This window comes from Alosa alosa, chromosome 13 (genome assembly GCF_017589495.1).
Source record: "Alosa alosa isolate M-15738 ecotype Scorff River chromosome 13, AALO_Geno_1.1, whole genome shotgun sequence".
NCBI lineage: Eukaryota > Metazoa > Chordata > Actinopteri > Clupeiformes > Clupeidae > Alosa > Alosa alosa.
This window is the reverse complement of record NC_063201.1, coordinates 32,999,188-33,017,942: the sequence shown is the minus strand read 5'-3', so window position 1 is coordinate 33,017,942 and position 18,755 is coordinate 32,999,188. Positions and strand designations below refer to the sequence as shown.

At 41.8% G+C, this 18,755-nt stretch overlaps 1 protein-coding gene across 1 annotated transcript in view; it reads left to right on the top strand.

The window, feature by feature from the left end:
• Positions 1–18,755, top strand: part of aplp1 (amyloid beta (A4) precursor-like protein 1) — a 145,712-nt gene that overhangs the window by 76,336 nt on the left and 50,621 nt on the right. The window contains exon 5 of the mRNA XM_048260191.1: positions 8,905–9,080. Coding sequence (XP_048116148.1) covers positions 8,905–9,080 — 176 coding nt within the window. The remainder of the gene's footprint in view (positions 1–8,904; positions 9,081–18,755) is intronic.

Here is an 18,755-nt window from a genome sequence, read left to right as displayed (position 1 = left end):
ATAACTGTTCAAGGGCTATGGCTCCCAGAAAGGTAATTGTGGGTGATGATGAGGAACCTTACGGCATACAGACAGATCTCGGATGGAGTATAGTGGGATATTTACCAGCACGCCTTGATATGTCCCAAACAAGCAGTCTATGTCACCGAGTAGCTGTTAAAGAGCTCCCCCCGATCACTCCAGCAGAAGTCATTTGTATCTTAGAAAGTGACTTTAAAGACACCAGTGAAGACAGTAAGAAAGTGTCACAAGATGACATCCTGTTCCTAAACAAAATGAAAGACAACATAAAGAAAAACAGTTATGGTCATTACGAAATGCCCCTGCCATTCAAAGGAAGACCCGCACTACCCGACAATACACAGCTAGCCATTATCAGACTCGACCACTTAAAACGAAGGCTATCCAGAGATCAGACATTCCACAAACATTACTACCGACTTCATGAAGGAAATTGTAGACAGGGGAGATGCTGAGGAAACTATAGAAGATGGCATTAAGGGAGAGACCTGGTACTCATCAAGGAGTATATCACTCAAAAAAGCCAGGAAAGCTGCGCGTGGTCTTTGACTGTTCAGCAAAATATCAGGGTACATGCCTAAATGATCACCTACTCCAAGGGCCAGATTTGATCAACAATCTGAATGGCATTCTCATCAGATTTCGTCAACACTCCATAGCACTGATGTGTGATGTGGAAAAAATGTTCCACCAGTTTCATGTCAATGAGCCTGACAGAAACTACCTACGCTTCCTTTGGTGGAGGGAGGGTGACCTAGACAGAAAACCAGACGTGTTCCGCATGAAAGTCCATCTCTTTGGTGCCACGTCGTCACCTGCATGCGCAAACTACGGATTGAAACACCTAGCTCAAGAGTACAGTGATGAATACCCTCTTGGGGCCCAGTTCATAATGAAGAACTTTTATGTTGATGATGGCGTTGCCAGTGTGCTCAACACAGAGGATGCAATAAGACTAGCCACAGAGGCGAGAATGCTTTGTGCAAAGGGCCTTTGGTTGCATAAATTCATGTCCAATGATAGAACCGTCATGGAAAGCATCTCTGCATCAGAACAAGCAGAGTTCAAGGATGTTGAGTACACCTTTGATGATGTCCCATTAGAAAGAACACTAGGCATCCAGTGACATAGAGAATCTGACTGCTTCAAGTTCAGAATCCAACTCCAAGATCAACCTGCCACAAGACGTAACATATTATCCACAGTCGCTTCGGTGTACAACCCCTTGGGTTCATTGCACCTGTGCTACTAGGTGGAAAAAGAATCCTGCAGGAAATGTGTAAACAGGGCACTGGCTGGGATGAGCCCTTGCCGCCTGTGCTCAAGCCACAGTGGGAGTGCGGAAAGAGGATCTCGCCAATCTAAAGGAACTAAGTATACCCCGCTGCTATGCACCTGCTAGTTTTGGAGAAGTCATCAAGGCAGAATTGCACCATTTCTCCGACGCAAGTACTGTGGGCTATGGCCAGTGCTCATACGTAAGACTCTGCAATCAAAGGGGAAACATCCACTGTGCTCTGGTGATGGCAAAATCAAGAGTGGCCCCCATGAAATTGACTACCATTCTCAGATTAGAACTGACAGCCGCAGTCACCTCTGTGAAGGCAAGCAGCATGCTTAAAGGTGAACTGGAATATGAAAATATTGATTCATTTTTCTGGACAGATTCCAAAATCGGATATGTCAACAATGAGGCACGCCGCTTCCACGTGTTTGTTGCAAACAGAGTGCAGAGAATACACCAGAGTTCAACACCTCAACAATGGAATTACATTGCCACAGAAGAAAATCCGGCAGATCACGCGTCGAGAGGATTGACTGTTAGAGAGGTGCTGACCTCCAATTGGTTTACCGGACCCAAGTTCTTATGGGAAAAGAATATTGATCTCTCCTAGTGTTAATTTCGTCAGATGAGACGAGAGGAAATATGTTCGTCAACGACCTTTTTTTTCATGACTAAGACGAGACGATGACGAGACGGCAGTAATGTCCTGAAACACTGACTAAGACTTAGTCAGTAAGATGCATTATTGTTGACAAAAAAAGACGAGACTAAAATGTTTTGCATGAAATAAAAACTAAGATAAAATCTCCCTTCATGTTAGGCTCTACAAAATGAGAAGACAGAATATCTAGCTGTTATGTTTTCAAAATATTCGAATGAGTTCATACGCAACAGCTTTCCTGTAGGCTAGTCTACGTGCTGCTGCTGCAACCCTGTGGCTGCAACACCTAAACTACATGGAACAAGAACACTGGAGATTTCTGCCAGAGTTAGCAAGCTAACTACCTAAGCTTTATGCCACAATGCTACATACCCAGAAGTTGAAGCTTCTTTCATACAAATTAACATCCCCCAGAATGTCCATACGAAAATGTCCAGCATGTAATGTCAACTATTCATCTAGTTAGACTGATGATGCAAAGTTTGCTAGCAATTAAGCCAATATGGAAAGTTCGCTAGCAGGTTAGCTATGGCTAAGATGGAGAGTCTGTTTGGGGAATGTGTTGTGTTTAAGATATGGCCATCTAGCTTAGGCGGAGTAAAACATTAATAGTTTGGCCTACAACAGTGTTTCTCAAACTTTTTCAGTTTCAGGACCACTTAACTAACCCTAGCTAAAAAAAAAAAAAAGATTAGACCTACTTCAACAGTAGCCTATAATTAGTCTACACAATAGGCCTACTCACTGAACCACCTTGCTTATTGTCTTTGCACTTTGTGTCAGAGGATTCATACTGTATGATTTAAATTGGCATATCTTACATAGACAGTGTTGCAGAACTGTTTGGATTTACATACAAGTTATATTGCAAACAACTCATCTATATTATATTTTACCACGTCTGCTCGCGGACCACTTGGGATAGCTTGCAGACCACCAGTGATCCCCGGACCACACTTTGAGAAACACTGGTCTACGAATATGACAGTGGTCCAGTAAATTCGTTTACTGTCTATGGTCAAATCCCAGCCGAGCTATAACTGTAGCTCGACTTACCTGTGCATGTTAACATACTGACTGACAAAAAATCAGAATGAGTAATTATAACAGACGAGTAGCCCTGTGGACACACAATGTTGTTGGAAAATTGAGATGTGTGAAAACACTATTTGACTCAAATGGTAATCAGAAATAATTTGTTATTAAAAAAGACTAAAATGTGTTGACTAAAACTGACTAAGACTAAGATACCTTTAGTTTTCTTTTGACTAAAACTACACTAAAATGACGAGACTTTTAGTCGACTAAAACTTGACTAACAAAAATGATATTTGAATGACTAAATATGACAAAGACTAAAAAGGACATTTCGTCACAAGACTAAGACTAAGACTAAATTAAAAATAGGTGATAAAATTAACACTAATCTCTCCACAGAAATCTCACTAGAGCTGTCAGTAGGAGATCCAGAGGTAAAAGTAGCTCGAGTCCTAAACACCGTAAGCACAGAACAGTCGGGTCTAACAGACCGTCTGTCCAACTTTTCCTCTTGGTCTAGCGCAACCAAAGCTGTTGCTCGCATATTAAGATGGATAAAGAAAGATAAATCAAACCACCTAGCTACTGTAACAGAAAGGAAGAAAGCAGAATGTGTCATAGTTAAGGCTCTACAAAGTGAGATGTACAAAGATGAAATAAACACAATAAGACAAGGAAAAACTTTGCGACAGAACAATGAATTGTAAACTCTTGATCCCTTCATAGGAGAAGATGGTGTGCTTAAGGTGGGAGGGAGGCTCGGCAACTCTGCGTCAGCAAATGCCTTTAAACACCCCATGGTCATTCCCAAGAGTCACCCCATAACGAAAATGATCATCGCTGACTGTCATGAGAAGGTTAAACATCAAGGGAAAGGTTTCACGATGAATGAAATAAGATCAAATGGATTTTGGATACCAAGCATGAATAGGGTTGTGGCATCCTACATTCAACAGTGTGTCATCTGCCGAAAACACAGGAGACCCACTGAAGAACAGAGAATGGCTGATCTTCCTTCAGAAGGAGTAGATATATTCAGAATAGTAGTTATTGAGGTATGGATTGTTTTGGTCCATTTATAGTTAAACAGGGACGAAACACTTACAAACGATATGGCCTCCTTTTCACATGTTTCTCTTCTCGTGCAATACACATTGAGATGCTGACCGACCTGTCCACAGACACCTTCATCAATGGGTTGCGCTGTTTCATCTCCATACGTGGTACGGTCAGACAGATAAAGTCAGATCAAGGAAGTAATTTCATTGGAGCTCGAAATGAACTACGTGAAGCGTTAAAGGAAGTTGATCCAGAACGAGTAGCCGCATTTCTGTCAAACAAACAGTGCAACTTCATTATGAATGCACCGCATTCGAGTCATGCTGGAGGAGTGTGGGAGCGACAGATCAGGACAATAAGGGCTATCCTCAACATCACTCTTTCACTTTCCCCAGGAAGGATAGATGATTCTGCTCTTCATGCCTTCTTTTATGAAGTAATGGCAATAGTAAACAACAGGCCCCTCACTGTCACAAATTTAAATGATCCAAACAGTCTAAAACCCCTCACGCCAAATCACTTGCTTACACTTAAATCCACAGTAGCGCTACCACCACCAGGCAAGATTACTAGAGAAGATCTGTACACACGCAAAAGGTGGCGACAGGTACAATTTCTAGCTGAGCAGTTTTGGAGTCGTTGGCTTAAGGAATATCTTACCAATATCGCCACAAGACAACGCTGGCATATCCCAAATAGAAACCTACAAATAGGCGACATAGTGATGATGAAAGATGAAGACTTACCTAGAAATGAGTGGCGGCTCGGAAGAGTTTTGGAGACTACTGCAAATAGGGATGGGCTAGTAAGAAAGGTTAAGATACAGTTGGGAGACAGAAATCTGAATGAGAAGGGTGAGCGTATCAGCAAGCCATCAGTAGTTGAACGTCTAATACAAAAGCTAGTTTTATTAATGGAGACTTAAGAATTATACTAATTCTTTCTATTGAAGAGTTGAAAATTCAGTTCATGATTTAAAAAAGGGTTTGGTTCAGAGTGATTTCACTCATGATTTTAAAAGGTGTCAATTCATGATTTCAGTGTGTTTGATGTGTAAAGTCAAATCATGATTTTAGTGTGTTGAAATGTGTTTAAGGTCAATACATGATTTCACAGTGTGTTAATGTATACCCTTCAAATGTATTCACTGATGTTTTGATTATATTGAATGTTTAGGCAGGGTTATTTTCTATGGAAATCATTCGTGCCGGTTGTAAATGTGAACTCATGATTTGGTGGGAGTGTAGATAACCCTGTTAAATAAGTGTGTTTTCATACTATGTGTTCTATACTTTTATAGTTTGTTTATGCAAAGTAATGTTAAAACTTGTAAAAAGGACAAAGGACTTTTATTTAGCACTTCACTTTAAAAGGGACTTTTATTTTGACATGATCCTACCATGCACTCCTACGGAAAGAAGCTGCCTATGTCAGAACAACAGTACTGTGAAGCTGAATGGAATGTGAAGCTGGAACGGAATGCATGTTAAGATATTTTGTAGTTTAAAGAAAAGTTTGCTCCTTTACTGGAGAGTTGACAAGCTCTTACGGTGTTTGCAAGTGTTCAAAAGGGTATTGAAGTTATTAGTCTACGTATTACGTTGTTACACGGCTTTACTCAACTTCTGTGTAGGCTAATAAACCAAAGTGAACTTTGTGCAACATCAGTCTTCGAGCCATCTTTCAGTAGAGGTAGCTACAAAGTTTACCCAGTGTAGGCAGTTGCCATAAGGTATGTTAAAACCGCTTGCCATAGAACTGCCAGTCATGGACAACGGCATTTGCAAGCAAGCTACAGTATTCTAACAGGGACTACTTTCCAGTTAATTCAGTGTGTTCCCAAATGCTTCAAGAAATTTCATTTCATGTTACATGTCGTTTGAAGTGTTGAAGTGTTTAGATTCCCAGCGCTAGTAGGCATTTTAACAGCAGCTATGGCTATGCGCTAACACCAGTCAGCTGAGTTTAATTAGCGATAACGTACAGAGATGGTTCCTTAGCCTCTTTCACAGCTCAGTGACATCAGATATGTAACCTACATATTTATGTTTTTGCCAGCTAACTTTTAACATGATCTTCATATGGGTGGTTGACGTTTTAGGCCGAAAAAAAGTTTTTCCAAAAAAAATCTATTAGAATCTAAAAAAAAAAGATATTAGGCATGGAAATCACTTAGTCCTGTTGTACTGACCCTTCCATTCCCAAAAATATGTATGGTCTTTTGGATTTTGTGTTGAAATTCATATTTATTCACTAATTAGTTGTGGTAGTGACTAAAATTGTCATATGGTGTGACATGAAAGTTATTGTTTGTAAAATTATAATGGGGTATTTTGTTTTTAATGTGAGCAATGTATTATAATCTTCTATCATTACTTCATCAAGATCTAGCATTTCCTTGTGCAAATTTATTACATTTTACAGTATATTTCTTCATCAATACACAGAGTAAGGCATATGTCCTCAATCTGTCAATAAACGTCATATTCATTTTGACATACCTTGATATAAAAGAAAGAATGTATGATTGTATGTATGTAATGTATGATTGTACCAAATGATATGGTGTCAAGCCATATGATAAATAACACCACAAAACAATCTGTTAATACAAAAATGTGTATTAGCCTATATGTATTTCACAAGCAACAAAAGACAGTTTAAGACAGGTATATCATGTAAAGGTTCACTTTCAGAAATCACAACTATTCAAAACAGAATGCCACCAAATATTGTATAGCTCTTGGGTTCCCTGAGTTTTTCTATTCAACAATTTATTCAGATAATTTAAAAAGTTTTCCTGCATTATAATCAGATTAAATTGTTGCAATTACTTATAGTGCTAAAGACAACATTAATAGTACTGTTTTCTTTAACACCAGAATTTATTTTCTCAGACTACTATTGATATTTAGAATGTCAAATATGTATCTTTTGTATCCAAGGCTGTAGAGTGAGTGAGTGAGTGTGTGTGGAGGTGATTTTTGTGTTTTATGTGTGTGTGATTCGCAATACATGCAATAGTTGCATCTTAAATAATAAATGTTAAATCATGTTAAATATGTCAAAAAATATATTTTACACTTAATTATGAGTTAAACATATGTATGAAAAAAACATTATTTATGCAGGAAAATGCAGTTTCTATCATACAGTGTGACAAATAAATCATATGGTGTGACGAGAAAACCCGGTCACACTATATGATATGGGGTCACACCATATGAGGTTTCATGTACTTGCAAAAGACAATGCAAAAGGGAACTGAAGCAGGAATGCCGGATATAGTGTCAGCACTGGCTTTGCAAATAACGATGTCAGACAAGGTAGAATATGTCGCATGATTTTATGAAAGTACGATGTATTGCGACATCAGATGCAAGTCAAATTTGTAGTTTCTTATGTCTCATTCCATCGAACTACAGAACCGCTACCCGATCTGGCAAACTTACATAGTGCGGTTATAGCCGATAGAGGGCCGCGAAGCGAATGCAGAAGTTCCGTTCATCCTGTTACGAGTTGATTAACCACTGAAACGGTTTTGGAAACATTATTTTAAGGTACAAAAAACTCTTTGGTGTTGCTTTAATGTTTTCTTAATGTCATCCTGTGCTCACACGCAGGCACACACAGCAGTGTCTGAACACCATCGCAACTCTGTTGTTCCACCCCTGCACTCAAAGATGAATGAATGTCAATTTAAAACACAATGATTGTGTGTGATTGTGAAATACTCTGTTGGAGGGTGTTCAGATATGAACATGGAGGGTCAATCTAGTCAAACTAATGGAATTAAAATGTTGATAACCACAAAATATCCATGAACAACACAACAACGACTACTCTTAACTCTCGACCAGTAGTTCATTTCCTCCCGTATTGACTGTTGCAATTCACTCTTCTCCTTACTCAACAAATCTGTCCTTCACCCCCTGCAATCCATTAAAAAATGCTGCTACTAGGCTACTAGATCAAACAGGCGCACCTATATCACCCCTCTACTCTGCTCCCTTCACTGGCTTCCTGTAACTGACAGGATCCAATTCAAAATTCTCACCATAACTAAGGCTCTACATGGTCAGGCCCCTGCTTATCTTGCCAACATAATTCACCTATACACCCCTTCCCGGTCTCTCAAATTCCCCCGCTGCTTGCGAGACCGTACATGTATGGAATAGTTATCCCACTAAACCATGCTTTACTAAAACCTAGCATAGCCTTCACACATTTGTACTCCTATTATTTGAACTCATTGGCAAAGTCTTAAATTTCCCCTGGGGATCAATAAAGTATCTATCTATCTATCTATCTATCTATCTATCTATCTATCTGTGAAACTAACTTCACCATGGTGTCAGTCAATGACAAGACAGTTATATGCAGTTACTTTCACTATTGACTAACCACTCGGTGAGTTGCACAGTTTTGAAAACGAACGTTAAGGGTTGTTTTAGGACATGTTTGAACATGCCTGTTGGCAGCCACTGAGTAGTCAAAGGCGATTCAAAGTGAGTCAGAAAAGTCGAGACAGGACCAATCGTCAAAATTTCGGTGTCCACCACTCTAGTTCATCCAAAACTAACCAGAAAAGGGACTCAAAGTGCTAAATACCGGAATTTTCCTTTAAGCCTTCTCCCCTCTGAACGGTAAAGTGACATGCCCACTTCGCAGGAAAAAACAACTATTTTCTGGTACAAGAGTAAAGAGTTATGTTTAAGCATAGATACCACTCTACTGTAGAGTCCAACTTGCTGCTTAAGTCATGCAGCATGTTGTAATCTGTCTGATTTCTGCTTTAGCAGATATGGCTAAATATTTCATGGTCTTTTTCTTTTCTCAGACATGCACAGAAGATAGTTTGGAGCTTCATAGTTATGGGATGCTGATACCATGCGGCAATAATTTCAGGGGGGTGGAATTTGTTTGCTGCCCAGGCAGAGCAGGAATCAATGGACAAGAGCGAGGAAATGTGGATGGTGTGTTTAAACGCATGAGCCTGACCCAAACCAGCCATAGGTGAGTGATCTTTATGTCTTGTTTGAAACCTTGTCACTGACATTTTGAGGTGATGATGTTTATTAATAACTAGATGTACCACATATCTCTTACAAGAGAAGAAATGCAGGACAAATTAACAATGCTTGACAACAGCCGCAAAGTTAGGATTGAGAATAAACATAGAAAAGACTTAAAGTTATGAAAATCAGTAACAACAGCAATGCCAAAATCAGATTACAAGATAAAGGGGTGGAGCAAGATGTAAAAGTATGCATAGGAAAAGCAAACGTTAAATCAATGCTTCTGTACGGTGCAGAGACATGGAAAACAACAATGATGCTAGACAGAAAAAATTAAAGTTTCATTAGTGGATGCCTAAGGGAAATACTGGAATTATTGTGGTCAAACAAAATCAATAATGAAGGGCTATGGGAGTGCACAAACCAACTGCCACCAAAGATGGAGATCTAAAAAGGAAATGGAACTGGATCGGACACATTCTACGCAAGGATCCAGCAAACATCTCACCAGGCAAGCACTGAGGTGAAACCCCCAGGAGGATGAAATGGAAAAAAGGAGGGATGCAAATTGTCAGCTGCCTATGCTCCACATAGTAGTTTAAAGGCAAGTCAAGTAAGTCAGATGTACCGCATAGTGGTACAAAATATGGCCGCCACCCAGTCCTGCACATTCTCTCCGCAAAAATAAATCATGCTTGTCAATTCGTCTCAATCTCCTACTTCATCCCCTACTCTTGCAACTCATGTAAGTGAGTGTGTGTGTATGTGTGTGTGTATTTGCTTCTGTGTGTATGTATATTCGTTAGTGATTGTGTGTGTGCACATGTTCATGCGTGTGTGTGTGTGTGTGTGTGTGTGTGTGTGTGTGTGCTACTTTGTGAGTTTATGATTCTGTGTGTGTTCGCTCATGTGGGGGCGTGCTGTGCTGTACTGTATTGTACTGTGCTTTTTCTAGTTTGCAATGTTTTGCCTCTCAGATCATTGGAAATTAACTGTCCCCCTTGGATGAAGTGGGAGATTATGTGAAGTTAAAGGAACCGTATGTAAGATTGTGGCCAAAACTGGTACTGCAATCACTTTCAAATTACTGTAGAGCGGTGTACCCCTCCCCTCCCCTGACTGGCAGAGCTGGCAACCCGGATGCCGAAACACTACTAACTTCGTAATTAGTAGATACGTGGAGGATGGCGCATCAGGCCAAAACACAACATGACAACATCAACATCAGTTGAGGGCTGCAACTTCACTTTTTAAATGACAATATCCTGGCCGGACTACTGTTGTCAGTGTATTCAAGTATTTGAAATTAACATGATTTCTTAATGTCTAGTGACATATCAGGGCCATTTTATGATTAATTGAAATACATTTCTTACCTATGGTTTCTTTAAAAAAGGTTCAGTTGCCACTATGATTCTTAGTCTAGGTCAATTTTTAAAATAAATTAACCCTGAAGGCAAATCATGTTAATTTTTGGCATACAACATTATTAGGGGTTTTGAAGGGTGTTGAATTCAAATGCTCAAAAATGTCCCATAATGCCTCAAAATGGAAAAATCCAATATGGCCGCCGCCGCCAGGTCAAAATTGAATTAATTACTTATCTTTTGGACTGTACAAGGTAAAAACCTGAATGTAATGTGCTTTTATAGGTTTTCACATATAGGGGATTCAATGCCATGCTCAGATTTAAGATCAAGACTAGAGAAAATGCTTGAAATTACATGGTTAAAATTGTTGTCTCGGATAATGAATAATTCATGAAAAAAGAGGACCATGAAACAGGTTGATGGCTTTCTGAAGAATTTACTTGAAACATGTTTAGAAGCAAGGTTGATTACCATATTTTAACTATCTATTTATATTATTTATCTGTATTTTAACTATTTATTTAGTATTTGAAGAAAATGCTTGAAACTCTTAAGCTATTACTACTAGATTTGCCTACTAATGAAATATTGTACCTGAGCCTATTGTTTTGATGTCAGTGTGCTATGATGACATGTTTGCCCATCCCACCCCTACCCGTACCCCTACACACACAAATACCCATATGTAACCCTGAATGAGGCCACACCCTCTACCTATACACTGAGGAGGCGCTTTTTAGCAATTATGTCGCTCCCCTCACATGATGCTCAGCAGTAACAGGTAAACTATAACATAATATCACAACAATTTGTTTAGGACCATGTAATACATCTATAATAGCATGTGAAGATTGTTATGTGAGGATTATGTATAGGCTGAATAATTAATATATTGTAAGAAACTCAAAAAACGTTAACTAGTTAGCCTTTGTGAATAGGAAGAAGCTAACTAGAGCCTCGACTCTCCGGGATGTGGGCCCCCTCTTGACAAGATGTCGGCCGCAGCATTCAAGGCCCCCGGCACATGAACTGCTCTGAGAGAGCTGAACAGGGGATGAGCCCAGAGCCACAGGTCTGTCGACAGGCTGCAAAGACCTGGAAACCCCAAGCCGTGCTCACAGTGCACATGTTCCTCACCATCACATGTTGTCCTCTTAGCCACGGTAGAAAGTGTCGGAGGGCGAGGAGAGCGGCCCTCAGCTCCAGGACATTGATGTGCTAGGATAGCCAAGGGTCCGTCCAGAGACCATTGATGCCCTGACCATCGAGAACAGCGCCCCAGCCTACTGGGGATGCGTCTGTAAATTACGACCCACTGACGAATCTCTGGTTCCATGGCACTCTCCTTCTCGGTGTTGGCGGGATCTCTCCACCAGTATACGGCCCTGTGAAGCCTGCGGGACACAGTCACCTTGGCCTGGGAGGGCCCTTGGGGGCACAGACCGAGGCTCAACAGGCACCTCTGGACTGGGCGCATGTGAAGGGCCATAAGGCCCAAGAGGCGAAGGCAGAGTTTCCACTCCACCTGGGTGTGCAACGTGAAGCAACTGAGACATTGAGACGGTTTCCCTCCTGGAGTCCAGGACCATGTCCAGGAAGGTGGTGACCTGGGAAGGCTGGAGCCTGCTTTACTTGGGATTGGGGCGCAAGCCCAAGTCCTGAATGTGCTTCAACAGCAAGGCCACGTGTAGGAGGCATTGCACTTCTGAGGTTGCACAGATGAGCCAGTCGTCTAGATAGTTTAATATCCTGAGCCCCCTCTGCCTCATGGGTGCAAGAACTGCATCCATGCACCTGCTGAAGGTTTGGGGGGCCAGAGAGATTCCAAATGGGGGGACTTGGAACTCGAAGACCTGACCCTCAAACACAAACCTCAGGAACTGCCAATGCCCTGGCCATGGGTATCTGAAAATAAGCATCCTGTAGGTCGATGGTAGCAAACCAGTCCCCTGCATTGATGGCCTGCCGCACCCTCGGAACTGTGATGAACCTGCACCTCAGAGACCGGAGGTGTACCCTGAGGTCTAAAATACGACGAAGGTCCTCTGTGTGCTTGGGTACAGGAAAATAACGGGAGAAGAACCCCGCTTGGGGGTCTGAACTCCTGACTTCCCTTATCGCCCTTTTGACCAGGAGGGTGGACAGCTATGCACGTAAGGTCTGAGCGTGGTTCATGGTGGAGAGCACCCATGGATCTGCTCCTAGCAAAGCCTTAATGCATCGAGCTGAGAGGCGAGGCTGGCTGGCCCGGAGATTGTCAGGAACGACAAGGGCGCCTGGAGAGGCCACGGGCACTAGCACGCTGGCCCCCCGGCCAGGTTGTGGGCGGCTACCCCGCCCCTGGGATGCCTGAAGCCGCTGCATGAGATCAGTCGGCCCCCAAGACGGATGCCCCAAGGTAGGTGTTGGCTGAGGCGTGAATGCTCAAGGGCGCCTAGCGCCCCTGGTATGCCTGCCAAGAGACCCTGTCACCTCTTCTGCACAGGGCCAGCTGTCACGCGCCTGCTGCAACAGGGTGGTTGCCTGTGGTCCGAACATGGACCCAGGCTCCACCGGCACTCTCAAAAGACACTCTCTTGTCTGCCTGCTGGAGCTGAGATTAAGACAGCCAGAGATGGCGTCTAGCTACTTAGAACTGAGCCAAGGAGCGGCCCGATGCCACTGCCTGCTCCTTAGACATTGCAGCGAGGTACACAGAGGCTGACTGGAGCTCTATCAAAAGAGTGGGATCACCGGCACTGCTTTGCAAGAGACCAGAGAGGTGTCGAACATACAGGGACAGAATGGCCGCTGTGTTAGCCAGGCGGGCTTGCATCGCTATGGGCCTATGCAGCTTACCCAGCAGAGCCTCCATAGTCCTGCCATTGGCACTGAGGCAGGAGGGACCACCAAAGAGGGAGTTGGGGGAGGAGAAGAGGGGCTCCAAAGCTGGATCCACTGGGAGGAGCGAGCCACAACCAATCAACCCTTCGCCGTACATGTTGGAAAGCACCTTAGCCTGTCCAGACCACCTACAGTGGGCAGTGCTTCGACTTGGCCAGCTTCACTCGCGGTCCGCGCGTGGGATCACGCGGTATCACGCGACTTTAATTTGTATTTTTCCAGTGAGACGCTGCAACAACCCAAACAACCGGTAGATGACTCAAGTGAGCAGGGTGTCTCGTAAAAAGAAATGGAGCCTGGAAAACCCTACACAGACTTCACTACAGACTTTAGCAGACTGGTTTAGAAATAATGTAATAGCCAGAAATATGCCTGCCCTGCCCTAATAAAGAAATATTTGGTTAACTGCGAGTGAATCCCGTTTGCAGCCGTAGAGACGCAGGACAAATTAAACATTCTGGTTTTCTCCGAGTGCAACGATGATAGACAGACATCATTTGGACAAAATATAGAGTATTAACCTCCGTTGCTCAGCCAAATGCCTTCCTGTTACGCCCTGTTATCACGGAGTTACAGGCGATAAACCATTTTGATGGTCACAAGTTTACTTCATTAGGGACTGTTCGTTATTTATTTAAGGGGCTACCGGAGGAGTTTTGGGAGCATTAGTCCAAAAAGACGTGACCCTCCCTCGCCAGCAATACATTTTTCTATGACCCTCCAAAGTGATTATGAAAAAATCACTGTCAACTTTTTTCGGGTTTATAAGCCTACTGTATTTTAACGTTTTCACATATTTGGCCATAAGCCGTTTATCATAGGCTATCACGAAACCAAACTTCAAAGGCTTAACACTTTAACAGGGGAATTAATTGGGCATGAATCATGCTGAACGCTATTTCGCTACCTTAGAATAATAAGGTTCTATCTGCGTTTGAGTAGGTACAACCGGGACGATTGAAACGGGACTTAATGAAACATTCGGTTTTCTCCGAGTGCAGCGATGATAGACAGTTTGGACAAAACATGGAGCATATTAACCTCCGTTGCTCAGCCAAATGCCTTCCTGTTACGCCCTGGTATCATGGAGTTACAAGTGATAAACGATTTTTGATGGTCACAAGTTTACTTCATTAGCGGTTTATTTTTTTGGATTATTAAAGAGTGTTTTTCATTTAAAGGTTTGACTTCGTGCTTATTCAGTAGAGCATTTAGTGCTCTCCCCAATCCCAGACGTTCACATTGCATGTTTGTTTGTAATGGATGCAACCTTGAGATAGGCTATGCGTTTGACAATGAGTTGTTAACAGAACCAAGACATATAGCCCAGCAGCAATCTAGGGACTGATCGTTATTTATTGAAGTTGCATGACCCTCTCTTGCCTGCTAGAAATTGTTCAATGACCCTCCGACAGAATTGTTAAAAAAGACATGACCCTCCCCTGCCAATTGTCTTCCGCCCGCGCCACAGCCACACACTTTGTGATAACGTTCTTAAACCAATCTTTCCCGTGAGCTTGCATGCTACCAGTCCTTCCTTTTCAAATGTGTTGCGCCTGTTTGCACAATTTCACAAATAATCATATGTGATTAATAGGATGACAAAAAATCCCTGTGCACGGGGACCGAAACAATGCATGCCAACTTTTTCCGTGTTTATCACGTATTTTAACTTTCCCCACTGTCTTGCCGTTTTAATGTTTTCCCGTAGAATATCCCATATTTTAATACTCTCATAACAGCCCTGCCATCGGGCCTGTCTCTGTGTTGCCCTGTTGCTACCCCTTGCCCTTCCAACTAAAACAGATGTCTTCAAATCATCGTTTTCCTTGCTTGAAGGCTTAACTTAGAGTGATGTTAACCTATTTAAGTTTAACGCAGTAGCGATTGTCGTGAGAGCACGATTCATTGGCGCCTGCATGTTCGGCCTTATGTCACGATGCGCACCTGAGGCTACTCAGCTGCAAGAGAAATAATTTCCCCTGTTTGTATGTTCACTGTAGGTTGGCCTACCATAACTTACCAACTCTGCACTGTAGACTGGCTATTTATATTTTTCTGTGAAATAAGCAAATGTATTTGTTCAACTTTATGAAGCAGAATTACGCATAGGGTACTTGGAACATAATACATTTGACAAAGGACAGATGAATGTTGCTAGTGACAAAATATTAACTTTCAGTGTTTTACGATGTCTTTGTCATGGGGAAGTGTTTTTCCCCATGCATTTATTCTAGGTTACTGTCAGTGACTGCCGTGAGAGAAGCGGGGTCTGTGTTGTGTTGTGTTGCGTTGCGTTAATTTATTTTCATTGGGCATACCGTGCCGTGCCGTCCACAGCTCTTCAGTTCTGACAAAGCCAAAATTACTCCTTTTGAAACAATGAGTGCAGGAAGCGCGTTTGTATGGTTATATTGCTTGACGGGGGGGCTGGTCCCAAGCAGCTTTCAGCCATAAGGCTACTTTGAGAACATTTCATTTCACCCTACACTAATATTCAAAATGTTGAAAACTATTTCGGCATAGCCTATAAAGCAGTTTAATTAAATGGAATGTTAGTTGTAAACAAACGAGCTACTTGGTGAGGCTTGGCCTCACAGATCGCTCGTGCCTTAGATAGCAGGAAAAATCTTCACGATAGGCCTATTAACTAACCACCCGATTCACGTTGGCTGGGGGGAAGGGGGGCCATCAGACAATTGTGCCCAGTTAATCCGGCCCTTCCCCCAAAAAATCACACCTTCCCACCTCTGACAGCTTAAAAGAAGTCAAGAGGACTCCTTACTCACAGACCTATTCACAAACCTGCGGTTTTGAAATCCTATGCAGCTACAGGAGCTTCCAATGTGAGGAAGCAATTTTGCATTGTAGGCATAACTAACATGCAATAACGCCAACAACAACCAAAACTAGGCTAATCATTGTCAACATGTAAATTAAATGTAACATTAGTGTGAATCAAATTAAAATGTTCTCTTTTGCAAACGTAGGCATAGTAACAGAATAATTTAATAATGTTACAAAGATACTACATCAATCCGTATGTTTCATTGGGCTACTAGGCTATTTGTTTTGCCTTGATTCATTTAGGCTAGGCCTTTTTATTCAGGGGCCGTATTCACAAAGAATTTTAAGGCTAAAAGTAGCTCCTAACTGGCGAATTTAGGAGCAACTCCTAAAATAATAAATGCGTGTCACTCCTAACTTTAGGACTCCTAATTTTTCACACAAAAGTAACTCACGAAGCATTTTAGACCTAAAAGTAGCACCTAAGTCTGGGACAGCTTAAGTCGAGAGGACTCTAACTCACTAAGACCTATTCATAAACAGCTTTTTGTGGCATTTTACGTTGCGATGTTTTGAAATAGCCTATGCGCAACAGGAGCTTCCAATCGCAAGGGAACAATTTTGCATTCATAAAAGGGATGCAATAACGCCACCAACAACAACCAAAACTACTCATTGTTAACATGTAAATGAAATGTAACGTTTCATTGTGAATCAAATTAAAATGTTCTCCTCTTTGCAAACGTAGCCTAGGGATATGGTGACAGATTAATTTAATAATGTTGCAAAGGTAGGCTACTGCATCAATCCATAGGCCTATGTTTCATTAGGCTACTAAGCTATTTGTTTTGCCTTACTCTTTATTCATTTAGGCTAGGCCTTTTTATTCAGTTATTAATCATCTTCCGTCCTTCGTGACTACTTGTGTAAGCGACGATTCTCCGACCTGTCACCTGTCAGTCATCATCGGAAGAGAGGTGTTTGGAATTCCCGCGTTACAATCGTCAGCCAATCAAGGTGGTCACTTCAGTCAAGCTCGTGCATGAGTAATGACGTCATCCATAGCCATACGAAGACTCACTCCTAGTTTAGGAGTTGTCTGAAAGGCTTTGTGAATAACTTTTAGAGAAAACTCCAATCTAAAATCTTTAAGTGCGATTTAGGAGTAGCCTACTCTTAGTAGTAAGATAAAAGCCTTTGTGAATAGCCTACGGCCCCAGTTATTCATCATCTTCCGTCCTTGTGTAGCGACGCATTCTGAGACCTGTCACTCATCATCGTGAAGGGAGGTGTTTGGAATCATGCCCGAAGTTACAATCATCAGCCAATCAGCCAATCAAGGTGGTCACGCTTGCCCATTTACCCAAATTAATGGTTGAATATTACTGATGATCATTGTTATTTAAGAACATGCAGTGTCGTAGGGTACCAAAACATCTTGCTTTCGTAAAAAAGCATCATAACGCACATTCTGGCGGGTCTGTTATTTACTGTAGGCTCGCAAAACCACATGCCTTTATTTTGGGCAAGCCTGCATTCATTCATTCATTCAACCTTTATTTATTCTCGAGGGTCATTGAGGGAAGCCCTCATTTTCAATGAAGCCGAAATTACAGAAGCTAAGCAAAGCGCTCCACAAACAAGACAACATTCGAGGCCTTCTGTTGAAGAATTTTATATAAAGCCTGCACTGACAGTAATCCTCCTGCCCCTGATAGGTCTACCACAGCTGTGGATAGTGTGGAGTGTTCAAGTAATAACACAATCCAATGTGTGTCTCAATTGTCCCCCGCTGACCACCTCACACATTTCTCTAGATTTTGCAACGAACTTACATGACACAATGCCATAAAATATGCCAGTTTTAGGACACAGAATAATGTTTGTAATGATACCAGGTAGGCCAGGTATTGTCGAAGGTGCATGGTGAAGTGAAATTCTTACTTTGGAAAACAAACATTTGCCGATATCATCGCCGATCATCAGAATATTGCAACAGATTCTGTGTTCTGGACTGTAGGTTGTAACTTGTTAAGCCAGTGGTTCTCAAACTTTTATTTCATTCCCCACTTTGATCAAGGGGCATGACTGATGATAGTGGAGATAACGTGTTATCCCGAGGCTTTTGCAAGTCAGCATCTTCGACGGTAGTCTATTAAAAATATAAGTTTTCGATGTCCCAAACGGAGAGCCATACAATATTGTTTTTAACGATCTCTATGCTACTCACAAAAATGTAGGCATGGGGACATGATGAAGTAGATTATCCAACTGTCGTGTGTTAAATTATTGTGATTACGAGACAGTGGTTTTCAAACATTATCATTGACTCGGACATCTAACTAAATGCAACAGGCTCATATCGTCCCTCGTGATTAGCAAAATGAGGACCAGTGTTTTGTCAAATTGCAAATAGCTATTCGTTTTAACTATTTGTTTACAAAAAGCACTTCATAGCTACTATCTTAATCTTGGAATATGGGAGGAAGTGGTGGCGTCTGCAGTCAGCCAAATATGAATGTAATTCTGCGGCATAAAGCAGATGTAATTGTTTATTTTACAGAAAAAAAAAAATGACATGTCAAGCAGTCAATTGACTACATTGTAGTCAAGAAGTAGGGCAAATTAATTTC